Here is a 20127-nt window from a genome sequence, read left to right as displayed (position 1 = left end):
CAAACGTCCGCCGGGAGCTGGATTTAATGTGGACGCTAGTTCGTGTCGCTTTGGAGCGTATCCTACGTAACGAGTCCGCGGTCACGGGATGGCCGTTCGGGCCGTATCGGTCGCACAGGCTCCGCGGTCGCGAGTCAGCGGCGTGAGTTACAGGATGGGCCGCTCGGGCCGTATCGATCGGACACAGTCTTCGCGTTCGCGAGTCCTCGGCGCGGGTTACAAGCTAGGCCGTTCGGGCCGGATCGGTCGTACAGGCTCCACGGTCGCGAGTCGGCGGCGCGGATTACAAGCTAGGCCGTTCGGGCCGTATCGCTCGTACAGGCTCCGCAGTCGCGAGTCGGCGGCGCGGATTACAGGATGGGCCGCTCGGGCCGTATCGGTCGGACAGTCTTCGCGTTCGCAAGTCGGCGGCGCGGGTTACAAGCTAGGCCGTTCGGGCCGTATCGGTCGTACAGGCTCCGCGGTCGCGAGTCGGCGGCGCGGATTACAAGCTAGGCCGTTCGGGCCGTATCGGTCGTACAGGCTCCGCGGTCGCGAGTCGGCGGCGCGGATTACAAGATGGGCCGCTCGGGCCGTATCGGTCGGACAGTTTTCGCGTTCGCGAGACGGCGGCGCGGATTACAAGCTAGGTCGTTCGGACCGTATCGGTTGTACGGGCTCCGTAGTCGCGAGTCAGCGGTGCCGCAATGCAATCCGCCTACGAGGCTGAATGCTAGGACCGTGTTGGTGCGAGAGAGAGTCGGGAGCGCCCGGTCGAAGGAAGGCTCGGGAGCGCCCGAGTCTCGGAGATGTCGGTGTCGAGGATGGCCGGGAGCGCCCGGTCGGAGGAAGGCTCGGGAGCGCCCGAGTCTCGGAGGTGTCGGTGTTGAGGACGGTCGGGAGCGCTCGGTCGAAGGAAGGCTCGGGAGCGCCCGAGTCTCGGAGATGTCGGTGTCGAGGACGGCCGGGAGCGCCCGGACGAAGGAAGGCTCGGGAGCGCCCGAGTTCGTGTAGAGTGAAGTCGGTTTCGAAGGCCGGGTGAGCCCGGTCGAGGAAAACTTGGGAGCGCCCAAGTCCTGGAGGATCGGATGCTGGGGTGCTCCCCAGCGCGGAAAAGGTGCCTCGTCTGCGCTCGAGGCGGCTTATATACCCGTGGGCTTGGGAGTGGGGGCCCCCACTCCCGAGCGGTCGGGTGGCGGCGCGCGGTGTGGGCGGTTGGGCGGCCCATGTTCTCTGTTGCGTAGCTTCGCGCTACTCGCCGCGGGTGGCTGGTCGGCCTGCGCGTGACTTAAAATATGTTCGGGGCCGCGCGATTGTTTCGGGCGAACGGTGGTGGTTGCGGCGCGGGGTCTGAAGTTCGTGGCCTCAGGCCACAAAGTACACTGCGATATCACGTAGCTCATATGACCCATCGGGAATTACAATCTCTTTATCATTATCGATCACTTTATCATTATCATTATCGAAATAAAACTTATTATTTGATAAGTTTACATTTGGAATTGTATAATACGTTTCAAAATCTGCCAGCCCAAGGTCATATTCACCATTATTTAAATCAACAGCTGGAAAGTAGCTCACCGCGAGGCTACTACTTTTACCTGATAACGTGAACGTCAACGACATGTTTGATATTGAGTTAACATGGTATTATGTTTATCTTTAAATTGTATTTCTACCGTTCGCAGAAATTGTATGCATAATTGTCCACAGTTTTTCTGATTATAGCGTTGATATAACGAATAATTGTATTCAATTTGTGTTGTATTATTTCCCAGATACCGCTCGAGTTCTCGCGGTGGTCGAAGATTACCAAAGCTATCAAAATATATGGCGCGATCTCTTCTCTTTGCATATGCTACACAGTGGGTGCCAAGTCCTTCAACATTATCTAAATTCACAATTCCGCTTTCGTTTCGATATACTCCCCCAACTGGTAAGGCGTTACGCATAAAAACACCTCTAAAATATGGAATGCGCATATGTTTCGCTATCTGCTACGCGAATATGCTATATCGTGATCGCGACAAGCTGCATCCAATAGATTAATACCGTGATCTCCCCTGGCAAGTCGTTCGTTCAATCGAGTTCCGGCCCACAAAAATGGTAGCCAGGTATGTCTAATTCAAAAGGAAGTGCGTTGATCGCTCTGTTTAATAGACTTTGTTTAGTTGTTTAGGCATTCAACACAGTTTTATAAACAGCGTGGGGTTATTAATATACGTTTTTCAATGATATCATTGAATCGATTTTTTTAGTATTTTGGAAGTTTATTCTATATGTCGATAAAAAATCATCCGACATGAACAGAAACATCTTCAATACTAAACATTTAATTGGCATACACAGCTATAAATATACCCGTCATAGTGATATCGTTCTCATTTAGAAAGTAGAATGCGGTTCATACAACAAGCGCCACCAATTAAGGTGGTGAATTTTGACGATGAGTTAATAAGTGAGCGTTAGATACGCAGGCATGGAAACATGCTACCGAGCTCTATTCGAGCTATCATTTACGGTCCATCAAATTGTAGTAAGACTAACGTACTGATAAGTCTGCTAGAAAGTCCACATGGACTACGATTTGAAAATGTTTATGTATACTCAAAGTCACTGCAACAGCTGAAATATCAGTATTTAAAAGAGATATTGACACCGATAGAAGAAATTGGTTATTTCACATTTTCAAATAACAGTGATGTTGTTCCAACCAGCAAAGCACTTCCGAATTCCATCTTTATCTTTGATGACATAGCATGTGATAAGCAAGATGTTGCACCGGAGCGGTGCACGGAGTCCGTCCTCCGAATATTACACGTTCAGGTGTAAGAGGATGACGGCGTGTAGAAATAAATATCTTTGTTGATCGTTATATATATGTATTTGCGTTTATTCATCCTGTGTGTTTCGATGATAGAGTTACGAGTCGCTACCTCGAACTCTCGAACTGACTTGCACGAGCTTCGGAGCTCGTGCATTATATATTATTATTTTTTGATCTTGTCAGCGAAATAGCAGAAGGAAGTGGCCGCGTGCCCTACTGCCTTCTGCTGATAGCGCGTGATGTCGAAAGACTGACAAGACGGATTCTTGAGCTCAGCAGATTCCAACAGTTTGGCAATCTGCTGAGTTGTGTATAAAAATGTGTCGCGCGTGGTGGTCAATGACCAGCGTGCGCTGTCGGGTTACAACATCCCTTCCCCCTAGGGGAAAAGAAAAAGAGTGAGTATCTCAATCTTTTTCTTTTTTACAATTCTTAATTATTATATTATATATTTTTATGCTTCTTCGATCTCCGTCGCAGCGAAGTTTTTTGCTTTTGGTTTTAGCGTTCGCGGCGGAAGGGCAGGAGTTTTATTTTTATTACATTTTTTAACTATTGCGATGGTTATAATTATAATGATGGTTATTGTTATGAGGAATGTACCGCCGTTGGTAGAGTATACAAGTATTTTATGTATAGGTATTTCGTTTGCCTTGTCTACTTCGTCGTCTAACTCGTCGAGGCTATTCGTTAATTGTTGTAGTTCTCGCGGGTTAGATATAATTGTTTCGCCTTGTAACTCATTCTGCTTTAATTTGAGATTTCTTAATATAATGTTTTTTCGGTCGAGTGTCAGGTTGTATGCAGGTAAGCGTGTCATGATGTGTGATTCATGCACGCTTTTGGTTCGTATGGATATGTCAGCTGTTATTACCTGACATTCGCCGAAAATAGTAAGTTTACCGGTGTTTTTAATTTTAATAATATTCCTGGGGTGGTTTAAACAAAATATTTGGATCTCCTGTTCTTCCGTAGTTGAGAATATCCATGATTGGGCTTCGTGTAGGGAGATCCATATGGTCGCTCTTGATAGGAAGTGTCGGGTTTTGCACTGCGTCGGTCGTTGATCCGGTCTCGTGAGTGCTTGTATTTCGCACGGAGCATTTGCCTTTGCGTGGTATATCGGATGACTCTGAGTGCACACGTACTGTTTGTCGCTGCGTTTGCATTTTTCTAACTCGGTCGCGGTTAATTTTAGGTAGTTATTATTTTCTTTGTCGAAAGCGATTATTTCATTGTCGTTATTTATGATGTTGAATATGTTTTCACTACTATACACGGGGATTGCCGTGACTCGCATTACCTCAAAATTTTCATATCCCACTATCGGGAATTTTATAATTGTTATGATTGCATTTCCTTTGTAATACGCGCTGATTTCTGCGTATTCGTGGATATTGTACCAACTTTGTTCGTTGATACGAAATGGGAAGTGATTTCCCCTTCTTAATTTTCCTGCGGCTTCCTTTAGTTCCGCTAGTATTTTTTCTAACGGAAATAACCGCATATTCAGCATGTCGGATTTTGAATGTGTCAAGAAATCCGTGATGTCGTGCACATCATTTAATGTGTCTGTGGTGTTCTTACTATAGACACGAAATCTAATGCGTACAGTCGGCATGTTATCTGGTCGAGTTTCCAGCTCACTGCCGCTGTTGCGTTAGCTAGATTTTTAATATGTTGGTCCATCTTACTTTCTGTTTCTCGGATGTGACCTATCGTTGTGTTCAGAATTTTTATCTGATTTTTTGCGATATGTTACAAAGTTTGTTGTTGCGAGTGTAGTATTTCTAGTTGTTCCGCGATTTGTTTCTCGTCGTCTACGTCCATCAGGCCGAATAATGCTTTTCCCGCTTTCCCGACGAAATCAATTAAATCTCTCTTTTGTGTTGCGGACCCATATATAACTTGCAGCCGGTTTATTGCGGTTGTTAATTCGGCGAGCGTTGTATATAGTAGCTCGTTGCACTTGCCACCTATGTTTTCTTCATGTGCCTCATGGAAGTAATTGCAGAGTTTTTCTGCTTTTTCCGTGTAATTTTGTATTTTCTTGTATCGCTCTTCGATGGTTGAGACATCTGTCATAATTATGAACTTCCATGTAGACGTTGCTATTTGCAGAAATCCCTGGCTCTCATAATATAATCCGGGGGTGTGTGTAAACCGGGCGAGAGAATACGGTGGTGAGCGTGTATCCGTGTTTTCTCCTAAATTCCTGGCTTGCGTTACCGTGAACGCAAGTCTGAAAAATGAGTAGCCTTTTTTACTGTGTGTTAGTTTTGATTTTATATTTTTATGTGGAAGTGTCCGTCAGTGTCGTGGTGTCCAACGTCTACAGTGGGAACGTCTTTTGATGAGAGGTGCATATTACAATTAAAATTTCACTTATCTAAACTTTTTATTTTTTGCACGGCTCAAGTTCTTCTTTCCTTTACTGCTATCTTCTAATTTTAGAGACTCTTTAGTCTGTCTCGAGCAGTCTATCGATAACGAGTCCGTTTTTACGTATTTTTTTTTCAAAAAAAAAAGTAAAAATTTTTTTATTTATTGTTTTTTTTTTTTTATATATATACATATATGTGATGTGTGGTGGTCGGTTTTATAACTTTTCTCTTGTTTCCAGTGAGTGAGAACGTGTCTTCTGGATGCTATCGGTGCGACGAGCCCCGATTTGCCCCCTTGTGTTTGGGGCATACTATGTCGCGGGCTTGCCTGCATTTTTGCCCGCGGTGCCGGAGCACCTATGCTCCTCGGTACTGCGAGGAGTGCTCCGTGGTTGCTTTGTCGCCTAGTTCAACGGCGACAACGGTGCCGGAGCACTCGGCAGGCCCGTCGACTTCGACCGGGGGGGTACCCGTGGGGCTGCCGCCCCCGTTGTACATGCCGCCCATCGGTGGATTCCCTCCGATGGTCTGCAGGGAGCTTACTACCGGGAGGATCGTGGTGAAGGAGATACCTGAGTTCTCTCATCTTCCCCCTTTCCCCCTGAGGATCAACCATCAAGCCCTCTGCCAACGGAGGCATCTTCGCGGATGTCATCACCGGTGGAGCCGAGGACGCCGGATACTGATCCTCCGGCTCTGGATCCTCCTTATCGGTCGCCGCCCCCCGAATCGCCGCCGCCACCGTATTCTTTGGTGACCTATCGTTCGGGGGTGTCTGCGGCCCCGGACCCAGGGTCATCGCCGGCGCCTCCGTATGGTCTGCGGGAAATCATCACCCGGGTGGAGGACCGGGACTTGTGTGTGCGGCTCGCCGAGGATGGCTCTCACACCGTTGATGTCCTGCAGTCTGGTGAGTTATTTTTTTATTTGCCGCTTTTGGGCTTTGAACTCTGTTCCTTCCTGCTGTTGATCCGTCGTCCAGTCCCCTCATCCAATGCTCCTGGGTATCAATTTTCTGTTTGCTCTGTGGCATGACTCTTCTTTTGCTTCTTCTCTCTCTCTCTCTGTTTTACCGACTCACCATATCCTTTTCCTTTTAATGTTCGATAAATAGTTTTAACCAGTTAGCGTGAACGCGAATGGTTTTCCTTTCCTTTTTTATCGTATAATTTATTTCGCCGAGTTTTTCTATTATTACGTATGGTCCCACCCATTGCGCGTCGAGTTTCTTTGATCGCCCTCGCCGTACTGCTTCGTCGTGTAATAGTACGGAATCTCCGACTTTGAATGATTTAGGGTTTGTTCGTATGTCGAAGTTTATTTTTGCTTTTAATTTTTCCTCCTTAGCGTGTTCTCGCGCTAAGAAATTCGATGCTCGTAGTCGTTCTCGGAGTTCTTGTACGTAATCTCCGTACGAATACGTTTGCTTTGGTGTGCCTGACACTGCTGTAGGCAGCAAAGCTTGGTGCCCATAGATGAGCTCGAATGGTGTGAAACCCGTAGCTGTGTGTGGCGTGGTATTATACGTGAACATAGCATACGGTAACCATTCGTCCCAATCTGTTTGTTCCTCGTTTAGATAATGTCTTAGATACTCGGCGAGTGTTCTGTGCGATCTTTCCAATGCGCCATTTGTTTCAGGGTGGTAGGCGGTTGTTTGTATTTTTTCAATTTTTAGTAACTTGCAGGTTTGTTTAAACATTTCGCTTGTAAAATTCGTTCCTTGATCCGTGAGTAGTTTCTCCGGTATTCCATGCTCGAATACGATCTTCGTTATAAATGCTTTTGCCACTGTCAGCGCTTCTTGGTTGGTAATCGGAATCGCCTTACTAAATTTCGTTAAAGCGTCTTGGAATGTTAATATATATTTGTTCCCTTCGTTTGACACGGGGAGTGGCCCTACAATATCCAGGGCGCATTTCTCAAAAGGTCGTTTTTTAGGCGTATCCGTAATCGTTAGTGGCATTTTTGTTTGCCTACTTAATTTATTTTTCTGGCATGTTTCACATCTCTTTATGTATTTTTCGACATCCTTTGTTAGTCCGTGTCAGTTATGTTTTAATCTCAATCGATTTATTGTTCGTGATACTCCCTGGTGTCCTCCCAGTGGAGAGTTGTGATATTCTTTTAAAATTTTTTTTTTTTCTTCTGTCGTATAGTTTCGCGTTTCAGCGGTCGTATTTATGCTGACAGTTTTTTCGATTGGCGGGTTTCTACTGAGCGCGTCTGCGTTCGTATTTTTCTTTCCTGCCTTGTGTAGAATCTCGTATGTGTAGTCTTCTAATTTTAATCGCCATCGGATTAATCGCGACCCTAGATCATTTACATTAAAAAGCCAGGTTAGTGGTTTATGATCCGTAATGATGGTGAATTTTGTTCCGTACATGTATGGCCTAAAATGTTTAACAGCCCAGACTATGGCTAGTAATTCTTTTTCAGTTGTTGTGTAATTCTTCTCTGCTTTATTCAATATGCGGCTTGCATAAGAGATCGGCCTGTTTTCTCCGATTTCACCATGCGAAAGTATGGCTCCGATTGCTTGGTCGGAGGCGTCCGTTGTGATTAAAAATTTTTTCGCAAAATCTGGGTAATTTAATACCGGTGCGGTAGTTAATTTTTCCTTGAGCATTTCAAATGCTTGCTGCTGCTCTATCTCCCACTTAAATTCTTGGCCTTTTCTAGTTAGATTTGTTAATGGTTTTGCTATTTTTGAGAAGTTAGCGATGAATTTTCTATAGTATCCGGACAATCCGATAAAAGATTGAATATCCTTGATTCTTTTCGGAGTCGGATAATTTCTTACGACGGATATTTTAGACGGGTCTGGCCGTATTCCGTTTTCTGCTATTATATGTCCCAAGTACAGGACTTCTTTTCGTAGAAATTCGCATTTCCCTGGTTGTAATTTTAAATTGTGTTCTCTTAGCCTTTTAAAAACTTCTTTTAGTCGTTCATTATGCTCGTGGAGAGTAGGGCCGTATATTACTACATCATCAAGATATACCAGACACTTGATGCCTTGTAAACCGGATAAGACTGCATTCATCAGCCGTTGAAATGTGGCTGGTACATTTTTTAGTCCGAACGGCATACGATTAAACTCGTAATGTCCCAGAGTCGTTGAGAAGGCGGTTTTATTCCGGTCCTTATCGTGCATCGGAATCTGATGATATCCTGATGCTAAATCTAACGTGGAAAAGTACTTTGCTTGTCCTAATTGATCTAGTATGTCTGTGATGTTAGGAATCGGAAATGAGTCTCCAATTGTGATCTCATTTAATTTCCGAAAGTCCACCACAATTCGAACTCTGGGATTTCCATTTTCGTCAGCTTTTTTCGGTACTACCAGAATGGGTGCATTCCATTGGCTGGTACTTTCCCGTATTATTTTTTCTTGTAGCATTTTTTGTATTTGATTGTTTACCTCCGTTTTATGTCGTTCAGGCAGTCTGTATGGTCTACTATTTATTGGTTTTGCTTTTTCGTCCATGGAGATTTCATGTGCTAACGCTTTCGTACATGTTAAGGTATCTCCGTCTAAGTAGAATGTGTCACAAAAGTTGTCACACATTTCTAATAGAGACTTCTTTTCTTCCTCGTTTAAATGTTCGGTGCGTAAAATGTCTCTTAATCTTTTTTGTCGTGACTGTACGGGCTCCGAGTCACGCGTTCCGCGCAACACGAGTACTTCTTCTGTGTCAGCGGTTTTAATTCTTTTTATATCGACGTTCGGCGTGCTAAAGACAATTTCGTTGTCCGAAGTATTTAATATACTTACCGGACAGATATTATTTATGGGTTCAACCAGGCAGCTTCCCATGAATACTCCGGGTTTGCATATTCTCGCCTGAATGATCCCGATGTGGTCGGTATTGGTGATGGCTCGGCAGATTGTCTCGCTGCGAGGTGGTAGAAGGATCTGTTCGTACGGCATTAATTTAAATACGGTGTTACCCATTGTAAGGGTGCTTCTTTTTAAATCGCATACTGCTCTTTGTTTTTCCAGGAAGTCCATCCCTAGTATTCCCTCATAGTCCACGGGGAAATTATCTTTTACTATGTGTGCTTTATGTATTATTTCTGTGCGGCCTAGGTTAATTGTGGCTTTTATTCGTCCTAGCGTGATTGCCTTATGTCCGGTTACGCCTGTTAATGTTAATTTGTGGTCATTTAAGGGAGTGCTTCCCTTCAATTTTCCCACTTTTATTATAGTTATAGTTGCACCTGAGTCTAACAGGAAAGTTATTTTCCCTTGCTTCGCTTCCTTTACTGGCAGGGTGATTAATTTTAGCCCGCGTGCTTTTTCCTGTGTCATCATTTGCGATACTTGATGCTTCCTTACCGTTTGCGTGGCCCACGTTGTCGAGTGTCTTTCTTCGTCGCTGCTATTGGCGTCTTGTGCATACGCTCGTGTCGTGGTATTCACCTCGCGTTTTCTACGGTTATTTGATGCGTCGCGCGTGGCGCGGGTTGGGTTACGCGAGGTTGTTGGTCGCCCGTGGATCTTCCAGCACTCTTCGCGTATATGCCCGTTGATATTGCAATGCGTGCAATACTTCGAGGTCGCATTTACTTTTTCGTTTGCGTCGGCTCGTGGTAACAAGAATCGTTTTGCGTGACGGCTATTTTTACAGTCGCTTCCCGTATGCCCTTGTTTTCCGCATTTTTGGCAATTTATGCTGCTTCGTGAAATTACTGGCGGGTATGTTTTTCCGTTTTCCGAGTAAACCCGCGCGGGGGTTCCCTGTTGCCGTTCTTCAATTGTGGCTCCTGCGACTGCCTCAGAGAGGGTCGTGTAATTGCGGGAACGTATTATCATTTGGAGATGCTTGTGCAATCCGTTTTGATATACGACCAGTACTTGTTTTTGTAGAGAGTTACAAATACCTAATTTTTGTTCGTGCGAGTATGCGGCATCGTCACTCAATGCGTCGTATAAATCCGTTGTTAGTCGGTCTGCTCTTGCTCCGAATGCTTGAGCGCTTTCGCCTGCTCGCTGTTTTAGTTTAAGGAAGTCGGTTTGTAGGTGTACGACTCCTTCCTTTTGTAAATATGCTTCTTCTACGGCCTTTATAAATTGCCGGAAATTAGTTATTTTCTTTGTTTCAAATCGCATTAGGGCGCGTCCCCTTAATTTTGTATATAATACCTCGGCTAGTAATAACTTTACTTGCGTTGGTTTAATTCTACGCGCGGCGAATTCGCAGGATCGTGTGAAGTCGCGGACCTCTCTTGTGTCTCCGTAAAAAGTCGGGACTATCTTAACTGCCTCTTTTAATGATATAAATTCGTCCGACTGATCGAGTGTAAGTCTCGCGTCCTCGTCGTCTTCCTCTTCTGGTATTTGATCTATCATCCGCGTGAGCTGTAACTCGGGTTTTACCGCGTTAAGCCCGGCTTCCATTCGATCCATCCTTTTGTTTATTTCTTGCATTGCTTCTAGTAGCATGAGAGTGGTGTCGTTTTGTGAGATCTTGGGTTTCGAGTTCGTGATAGGAGAGGAATGAGCGTGCTCGGATCGTTCTTCTTCCTCTGTACTTTCTTTAGGCGGATTTTCACTTTCCGAAGGTCCAGGATTTTCAGTTTCATGTCCTTCGTCAGTGATCGTCAGCATAAAATTTTTTCCGTTGGCTGTGCGGATAGTCGTTTGTGCGGAGGTGCGCGTTTGTCTGTAGGGTCTCTCAATGTTTTCGTACGTTGCTGTCGGATCGTCGTCAAATTCGTCACTCGAATCATTAAAAACGTCAGTATGCCATGTGGCAGTAGGTTTCGCAGTTTGCTATCGCGACATTTTACTTTTTCGGTTTTTTGTCTCTGCGAATTTCGCGGTCGCGTTTGTTTATAGCGTCTGCCAAGACAGGAAGTCAGTCGTTCGATTTGTTGTAAGAAAGATTTTTTCGTTAACTTACAGTAGTAGTATGGAACGCATGCTGTTTTCTGCTGGTTCTTTCCTTTCGCTTATGCTTGTGTATTTGGCGGGTACCGTAACGTGAGCTGCTTGGCTGTCTTTCTCGTTGACGTTGTCCTCACCTTGTTTTATCTTTTCTGTTTCAGTCGTGTACTACCAGCAACACCGGGCGGTGTAAGGGCGAGAAAAAAAAATTTTTTACTTTTTCTTCAGGGGGCGGATCCCCCCGTTGCCACCAATTTGTTGCACCGGAGCGGTGCACGCGGTCCGTCCTCCGAATATTACACGTTCAGGTGTAAAAGGATGACGGCGTGTAGAAATAAATATCTTTGTTGATCGTTATATATATGTATTTGCGTTTATTCTTCCTGTGTGTTTCGATGATAAAGTTACGAGTCGCTACCTCGAACTCTCGAACTGACTTGCACGAGCTTCGGAGCTCGTGCATTATATATTATTATTTTTTGGTCTTGTCAGCGAAATAGCAGAAGGAAGTGGCCGCGTGCCCTACTGCCTTCTGCTGATAGTGCGTGATGTCGAAATGCTGACAAGACGGATTCTTGAGCTCAGCAGATTCCAACAGTTTGGCAATCTGCTGAGTTGTGTATAAAAATGTGTCGCGCGTGGTGGTCAATGACCAGCGTGCGCTGTCGGGTTACAACAAAGATGTTGTAAGAGAATACTTTGCGATGGGGCGACACGCGAGCGTTGACAGCTTTTATCTTTGTCAAAAGTATGCGAAAATACCGAAGCATCTCATACGTGATAATACGAATTTATTGATCCTGTTTAAACAAGATGGTACAAATATGAAACATGTATATAATGATCACGTAAACACTGATATGTCTTTTGAAGATTTTAATAAATTGTGCCAACTATGTTGGGAAAAAAAGTATGGATTTGTGGTGATTGACAAGGACAGCGCCATTTCAAATGGTCGATATAGAAAAGAATTTAACGACTTTGCTGTATCTTAATGTAATCAGTCGTTGTTTATACACCGATTAGACAACCATTGCGCTCGATATGAATACCACTAATGAACTTAAAAATCATGAAACAATTGTAAAGAAAATCGCTCAAACGAGTGATTCAATTCGCAAAAAATATCATGCTATGAAAACGGGAAAAATGGACGAGGATATCGCACTGGAGCGGCATTTTAAACCCATCGTCGAAACTTTGAAACAAATTGTGGAAAACACCGATGTAAACAACGAAGCCGAATCAGTTATACCGAAGAACGAACTGTATTACTCTGGAGAAGAAGAAATGTCGACACCAAAACATAAGCGGTCAATCTCCCCATCTCCGATATCATTATCTGAAGACAAAGAATATAACAGATCGGCACTAAAACGGAAACGTGTAAACGCAACATCTTCAATAACGACATCAACTCCGAAACGTGTAAACGCAACATCTTCAATGTTGAAACGATCAAACACCGATCTACATACATTAAATGAGACATCTAAAACTGCAGGTCAGCAAAATTTATCACATGAATTTTCACACGCTAATTCCATCGATGAAATTTTTAATTCCGTGGATACTGAACAGCTGGTAACCTCTATTCGACAACAGTTGCAAACAGCTGATGGTTGGAAAATTCTTCAGACTCATTATGGACCATTAGGACAGAAATATCTAGGTGCTGTACTGAGTGGCAAAAAATCTGTTACCATCGATAGTGTTTATGGAGTATATTTCAACGATAGTGGAACCATGATTGGTAGCAAACGTATTGAGTTGGATAAAAACGATGATATATTCATAGATGGTAAAAAGTATCCTGGGACGGTAGGACTTTACGAATTAATTTTTATGAAATTTCCCAATGAAAGCAGTTACACGGATATTGATAAACAATATTATAAAAGTATACTTTTGTCAACAAACGCTCATAAACGCGATTATAGTGAGCAAAATCAAGTAAAGAGTAACAAAGGTCACAAGTACAAAAGTATAATCGCTCCATTATTGGATAAAAAAGTTGGACAAGACATACCAAGCACTGTGATATTAAATGATAACAAAATTGATTACATTCATTGGAACGATCGAAACGAGTTTGTGGATCGACTTCGATTACTCGAAGCTTCACGTCATGCAGGCCATAACGCTCACGATAATGAGATTTTATCAATTATCGAAGAACTTCGCGAGGCTGGACTTATCATAAATTGAAGTATGCATATGTAATTCATTCATTTAACATTGAAATGCCGATCAACAAGTTTGGAGCATTGCTTGGTGGAGAAGGAGAAGGAAGTGGTGTTGATTATTATCAATATAATGCATTAGTTAGAAATTTTGTTCGTGATAACGCTCTTTGTACAATATCCGCCGATTATGATGCGAGATCGCGTAAAATTATACGTGTGGCGGAACCTACGGGTGATACCGATGCAGCCAATAAGCGATATGTTCAACAGAATGTTAGCATTTTAAAAGATCAACTAGATGAGCTGAATAAGAAAATAGAAATACTACAGCGTAGTCTGCAGGTTGTGGTAAACACGCTTCGTAATAAATTTATTCGCGGTGAACAGAATTAAACAGCTGTCGTTGCCGTTGCCGTTGCCGTTATCATTATCGCAGAATTAATAGTGCAGTGAATCTCAAAGCTCTAACATGTCTGAAAAAATAAGCTCTGAGAAGCGGCAGTTGATAAACGAATTGCATATTCCAGCAAGAAGAAATTTTTCTCGGAAGCATGTCATAGTGCATGGATATGATGACTTATGGCAAGCTGATTTGGTTGAGATGCGTCCATATACACATGCCAACAAAGGCTACCACTACATACTAACAATTATCGATGTGCTGAGTAAGCACGCATGGGCAATGCCATTGAAGACGAAGAGCGGTATCGAAATTGCCATGGTGATTGCAAAGATACTTCGAGATAATGCAAGATGCCCAAATAATCTTCAAACTGACAAGGGTAAAGAATTTTACAATGAAAATGTGCAGAATTTGTTGAAGAAATATGGTATTAATCACTATTCCACATACTCCATAATGAAAGCGTCAGTTGTCGAGCGGTTTAACCGAACTCTTAAAAATGATATGTGGAAAATATTTACGCTCAATGGAAATTATAAATGGATTAATTCACTGCAACAGCTTGTTTTGAATTATAACATGCGAAGACATCGAACTATCGGCATGCGGCCTGTCGACGTTACTCCAGAAAACGCGAACAAACTCTTGGCAACGGTGTACAGCCGTATAAAGATCGCAGCTCCAGCGCGATTTAAGGTGGATGATTTGGTACGCATAAGCAAGTTTAAAACATTATTTGAAAAAGGTTATACACCGAATTGGACTACCGAAGTGTTTAAAATCATCAAAGTGCGGAAAACTAATCCCGCAACGTACTTGTTAGAGGATTCTTATGAAAAACACATCGCTGGAGGATTCTATGAATATGAATTACTCAAAGTAAAAAATCACGACGTATACCTCGTCGAAAAAGTGCTGCGAAAACGTGGAAATTAAGTTTATGTAAAATGGTTAGGATTTGATAATTCACACAATTCATGGATACACAAGAATAATGTTTTATAAAAAATTTTTTTATTTAAATAAAAATTAATGGAAACATGAAGTATTTATTTACACATTTTTTATAATGGTATTTTATAATGTCCCCATGGTAAAGTTTCTATGGAACCTGGAACAATATATCGCTTATCATCATATGGACTTAGAGCAGTTTTCTCCTCACGTATAGTATACACTTCATGCAGCTTGGATCGTATACACGTCTGCTGACGAGTCATTTCTATTTCTTCATGTAAGCATCGCGTGTAATGGTCAAACGTTATCTTCTTCGCGACAACATTACTCTTAACACCTTTAACCTTTTTTATATCTTTTTTACCATTAACTCGCAATGCATACATTTTTGCTCTAAGTCCAACGAATTCCGTCATAATCACACCGTTGTTTTCATCTTTCATTAAACCTGGTACTTTTTTATTAACAAGTGGAAGACCATAAACATTGTCAGATGTATAATCACTCGTATCAAATTTATTAATGTCGCGTTTCATATTTTCGTAAACGTCTTCACACTCAATGTGATATATAAGACTATCTGTATCAGTGTACATAATTTTACATTGGTCGTGATATAACGGTCGCATATACTCATGGTAAAATTCATATAAACATGTTTTAGATATGTCGAGAATACACATGTTAACGTAGATTGGTTTGTTAAATTTTACCTCAAGTTTGCGCATTTCAATCGCAACCAGATTCTCAGCAAAGACACTGCGACTGTGAAAATTTGGTTTTGAAATCATTGCCTCGGCACCAAATCTACCTTCCCAATGTGTTATAAGCCTAACGTCAACATGATTACGAACATTTTCCATGGTTTTGCCAAATACTGCATTGTTCATTAATTTGTATACATTTTTTTCAAAGTCATTTTTAGCAATCGTTCTAAATTTTGTATTTAGTTCTATATACGCCTTAAGCCATGGAGATTGCTTGAATTGTAATACGCGATGTATTTTTGTAATGCGAAGACCGTGATGAGCACATTGCTGCAAGTTGCGATAATGAATGATGTAACGTTTCTTATCGCACAAGGTTGCTAGGAGCTTGTCCTGACGCTTGCCGGGCGGCTTATCACGCGTTGGGCAGAACGGTAAGTCAATGTGCGCATCATGCAAATGTTGCGGATACTCTAAATCAACTTCGAGAATGTAACCATCTGACGAATCTAATGGAACGCTCATCACATTGAAAGTGGAAGCGTTGTCAACCCATTGAAATTCAGCATATGGTAGTGGTTGACACATCGCCCATCCATATAAATTATTAATATCATAATACATCAAATACGTTGATGGTTTCGTTGAATCATGTGATTGCATATATTTATTATTGGCGCAAGCATATCTACCAGAGCATTGGCTTAAGCCCCCACGTATACCACGCTCAATGAACATAACCATGTCAACATCAGTAAGAAGTTCAAATTTAATATCTGTATGTTTTAACATCGCGTCCCACGTAAAACCTGGTAGAGTGTAATAATACGCTGGATCAAGTTTATAACTCGATATACAGCTGTCTCTAAAATTCTCAAATATATCAGTCAACAACAAAACATCGGTTTTTAAATATAAATCACTATACTCGCCAAGCGTTTTAATTGAGAACCGCTGCCAGATATCAACAGCGTGTGCATAATTACTCTCAGATACTATTTCATCTGTCAATGAACTATAAAACGATTCTCGCGGTGGTAAATATGAATCTTCCAACTTTTCAATGGAATCAATGTATTCATAGGGAAAGATACCTTTACGTGTAAGCAAATCAAAATTTTCATTAATTAAATTAGAAAATTCGCACCGCGACACTCGTAATTAATCTTTACCTAGAAAAGAAGCTAATTTTTCTAAACTGGTATTTAAAAACTTGAATGAGTCAATAAATCGTAATTTTATGCAATCATTTCTATCATCATTAGTGCTTTTAACATTTTTTGTAAACAATATATATTTTTCTTTTGTGATAGGAAGTAACTCTACACTTTCCTCATAAGCTGTAGCTATTTCTTTAATAATAAAATGTGCATCATAACCTGATAAATTGTGGAAAACTATGAGAATACAATTTGAATCCATATAATTTATATTAGAATCTTGATGTGCAGGTCCTCTGTATCGACCGGTTAAATGACAGTGATTACGCACTCGCGTATCATCGATTGCAAACGGCTTTTCACATATGTGACAATGTTTAGTTTTTTTAAATTCTTCTCGCTTGTCCTGTGTAAAACCTATCATTGGTTTAGGATTAGATAAAATCATCTTTACATTGTGGGCTAAATTTCAAAGTTCTTCGGCAAACGATGTGACGCAGTTATTATCACGATGAAATCGATACATTGATAAAGAGTCGTCATATGAACAGCATACATAGTATCCTATACTAAATACCTTATGATGATTCTGCACATATGTAGATGTTGTAGGATTAACATTCGTCTTTTCCAGAGTACATTCGAGATCGGCGTATACAACAAATGGCATCCGTTCCTTCCTGTTATAATTACTAAAACTTAGCCATTTGTCATCTTCACTTGGTAGTATAATTGCACAATTATTAATTTTTCCACAGTCTGCACTGTGGGTTTCCAATCTTTCATTGGTACCAAAATAGTGCAGACATCTGAAAATAAAAGTATATTAATATACCATTAAATAATGTAAAATGTTATAACATAAAATTATGTTGATATTTACCGGTCGCAAAAGTATTTTTTGTTGTTCGTCTTGCTTAGCTGTGAACTGATGAGGCGAGATAAATTTTTTATCAGAGAAAAATGTCTAATAGCATTGCATTCTTGTGTATATAACAAATGTATATGCCTCTCCCTCTTTTTATCAGCGAGTTGTAATGGTAAAATTTGCTTATTTTCAATACCATATACATTAATTGAAATATTATTTAAGTTCTCAAATTTTTTTATTTGTTTTAAAGTTACTGGAAATTCAATACCATGAAGATTTAATACTGTTGTATAATGCGGATACGATGTTAATCGTTCAGTATGCGCGTTAGCTGGATATAGAGCGGCCACAACTGCCCATGCAAAACAAGCATTATCTGTAGATTTCACATTGATTATTGCTCGTTTCTTTTAAATTTCTCGAGGTAATTTAATATAACACCCAGCATGCAATAGATTGTATTTATTTACATTTACGATTAAATTTCGTATGCGCGATAATGCCCAACCGCTATCACGTTCTTGAAACTCATCTAAAGATGCAAGAATGGGCTCAATGACATGTGAGTTATACCATTCTTGTAAATTACTTGTTTGAAAGAGTTCACAATTTCTCGTACATACACATTTATTTGAGGTTTTTGCACCTGCCACAAATTCACCATTGAACACAGTATTTATTTTCACATTACGATGTTCATGCATAACATTTTGCACATGTTCGAGCACAATGTCTCGAGCATCTTCAAGAAACTGTTGAGGTTCAATATATTTTGAATTGACTACTGCACCAGTTAATATGCGACTTTTAAAAGCAGTGTCAATCTTACACCATCGAAGTCCCGCCTTACATGAATTATATCCAGCACCTTTGTGAACGAAACGCCGCTGCGTTAAATCTATTAAACTTTCAATACGGGCAATACGTGCAACAATTGAATTTTGAGCGCCGACGGATAATCTTGGGCGTTTATTTCGATTTTGTTCTTCCAGCGACTCAATATATTCCTCACATTGTTGCTGCCATACACAAAATTCATTACTTGAATTTAATTGATCTGCTTGTGCCACCAGCTCTTGCTCTAACTGATCCATTATTACTCCCAAGATTTATGTATGACTAATGATTAAACTCATGCACTCGCCCATACTTTTATACGTTGTTTCAATGCATCACATAATAAAAATGCTGAGTTTACATTTCAACAAGTTCAATGATTTCATTGTGACAATTACATATTACTATATATTCACAACGATATTTTTATTTTAATTGTTTCACGTAACTGCTAAGTTTATATTTTTAAACATTTGTCGCCATTTTTATGGCACATTAAAACTTCTCATTTTTTCACCAAATGCATAATTTTACATTCATCTTATATATTCTGAGAATCTTGCAGTGCATCAAACAAATGTGCTGATTTCAAAGATCGTGGAGTTCATTAAACTTATATTTTCTACGAAATGAGAATATGCTGATTTCAGAGATTGTGGAGTTCGTCAAACTTATAATTTCTACGAAATGATGGATCAAGTTACCATTTACATGCAATCGATCAAATTACCATTTTATTCACTGGATGCATCCACTTTTATTCTTCTCTCAGTGCATCGAACTTATTAACTTTGCAAATGAGTTGAGTATAATTTCTACAAAATGATGGATCAAATTACCACTATGTGTGGTATTATATGATAGATCCAGTTACCATTTTATTCATCGAATGCATCTCTTTTATTCTTCTCACAGTGCATTGAACTTATTAGCTTTTGCAAATTGCATATGCAACGTTTTAGCGCTTACAATGGATTAGCAAACATTTGTCATCTGATACATTACCTTCATTCTTCTCGTACAGTGCTTTGAACTTATAAAATGCATAATTTGCATATTTTATACATATCCATTGATCTCACTACAGTAAAATAATCTTATTGGCTTTTACGCATGCGACTTTTAGCGCTTATTCGCTGCCGCCGCTGTTCTCACAAAATTATAATCCCACCCACCGGCGATGTATAGCTAATATAAAAACCACCGAGTTTTTTTACGCATATATGTATATTAATTGTTCACTTAAACGTAAGCCGCAATTAAAAAATATTTTTTATATGAAAAATGGTTGATTTAAACGTAATTATGGACTTATCTGATGAAGAAGAACAAGACGGAGGCCAAAATGTATTAATGGACTTAGATTTATCTGACGACGATGATGATAATTCCACATTGCCTGATGACAGTGACTATGTGAGTGTTCAAAGTGAGGACCTCGAAGATCGCATATGTGTGACATTAAATTCACCGGGAATTCGTGCACTTAATGGGCAAACCAGACATTGTATGATAGCTTTTTATTATTGCTCGTTAATTGGAAATACTGTGCTATGTGCATCATGCATGATTAATTTAAATGATGGTGAAACAATGCAATCTATTGTCAAACATGAAATAGATATTTTCGGTGCATTATGTGGAAGATCATGCACCAATTGCAGACTTCCAACATATACAATATTTCCATGCTATATATGCCCTATATGTGTTGCATATAATACATAGAAAGAACATTGTCGATAAAAATCAATCTTGCTGATTAATGCATTTTATATTAATAATGATAGCAATTATAGTGGGGGGCTTGTGTATAAATTCGAAGCCAAAATTAAATTACAGCATTAGTCGTATTCGTTCACGCTGAAGACACTGTATACAAAAATGGACTTCTACGTTCCAGCTGTAGCTAGCACATCATCG

At 40.8% G+C, this 20127-nt stretch overlaps 4 protein-coding genes and 1 pseudogene across 4 annotated transcripts; 1 reads left to right on the top strand and 4 right to left on the bottom strand.

Moving 5' to 3' along the window:
* Positions 1-3260: 3260 nt before the first annotated feature.
* On the bottom strand, positions 3261-4427 carry LOC139105588 (uncharacterized). The gene has a single exon (XM_070661778.1). It carries the CDS (start codon positions 4425-4427, stop codon positions 3261-3263), a length of 1167 nt encoding a protein of 388 aa, XP_070517879.1.
* A 7404-nt stretch (positions 4428-11831) lies between these two features.
* Positions 11832-13361, top strand: LOC139105458 (uncharacterized). The gene is made up of 2 exons (XM_070661568.1): positions 11832-12396; positions 12448-13361. Exons 1-2 carry the CDS (start codon positions 12128-12130, stop codon positions 13289-13291), a joined length of 1113 nt encoding a protein of 370 aa, XP_070517669.1. The 5' UTR covers positions 11832-12127; the 3' UTR covers positions 13292-13361.
* An 886-nt stretch (positions 13362-14247) lies between these two features.
* On the bottom strand, positions 14248-15312 carry LOC139105460 (uncharacterized). Its single transcript, XM_070661569.1, has one exon. The coding sequence runs from the start codon at positions 15310-15312 to the stop codon at positions 14737-14739; it is 576 nt and encodes a 191-aa protein (XP_070517670.1). The 3' UTR covers positions 14248-14736.
* A 26-nt stretch (positions 15313-15338) lies between these two features.
* LOC139105587 (uncharacterized) lies at positions 15339-16944 on the bottom strand. Its single transcript, XM_070661776.1, has 3 exons — positions 16509-16944; positions 15441-16430; positions 15339-15394 (listed from the first exon to the last, which is right to left on the bottom strand). The coding sequence occupies exons 1-3, from the start codon at positions 16942-16944 to the stop codon at positions 15339-15341; spliced, it is 1482 nt and encodes a 493-aa protein (XP_070517877.1).
* Positions 16945-17001: 57 nt separating this feature from the next.
* Positions 17002-18527, bottom strand: LOC139105459 (uncharacterized; annotated as a pseudogene).
* Positions 18528-20127: the final 1600 nt, after the last annotated feature.

This window comes from Cardiocondyla obscurior, linkage group LG09, assembly GCF_019399895.1.
Source record: "Cardiocondyla obscurior isolate alpha-2009 linkage group LG09, Cobs3.1, whole genome shotgun sequence".
Lineage (NCBI taxonomy): Eukaryota > Metazoa > Arthropoda > Insecta > Hymenoptera > Formicidae > Cardiocondyla > Cardiocondyla obscurior.
This window is presented reverse-complemented; position numbering and strand designations above follow the sequence as displayed.

Coding starts and splice junctions, on each gene's coding strand:
- LOC139105588 (XM_070661778.1), bottom strand. CDS start 4,427: ATGCCGACTGTACGCATTAGATTTCGTGTCTATAGTAAGAACACCACA.
- LOC139105458 (XM_070661568.1), top strand. CDS start 12,128: ATGAATACCACTAATGAACTTAAAAATCATGAAACAATTGTAAAGAAA. Junction 12,397..12,447: donor TCGACACCAAAACATAAGCG/GTCAATCTCCCC, acceptor AGAATATAACAG/ATCGGCACTAAAACGGAAAC.
- LOC139105460 (XM_070661569.1), bottom strand. CDS start 15,312: ATGTGTATTCTCGACATATCTAAAACATGTTTATATGAATTTTACCAT.
- LOC139105587 (XM_070661776.1), bottom strand. CDS start 16,944: ATGATTTTATCTAATCCTAAACCAATGATAGGTTTTACACAGGACAAG. Junction 16,431..16,508: donor AAAATTAGCTTCTTTTCTAG/GTAAAGATTAAT, acceptor TTACACGTAAAG/GTATCTTTCCCTATGAATAC. Junction 15,395..15,440: donor GCTTATAACACATTGGGAAG/GTAGATTTGGTG, acceptor AAATTTTCACAG/TCGCAGTGTCTTTGCTGAGA.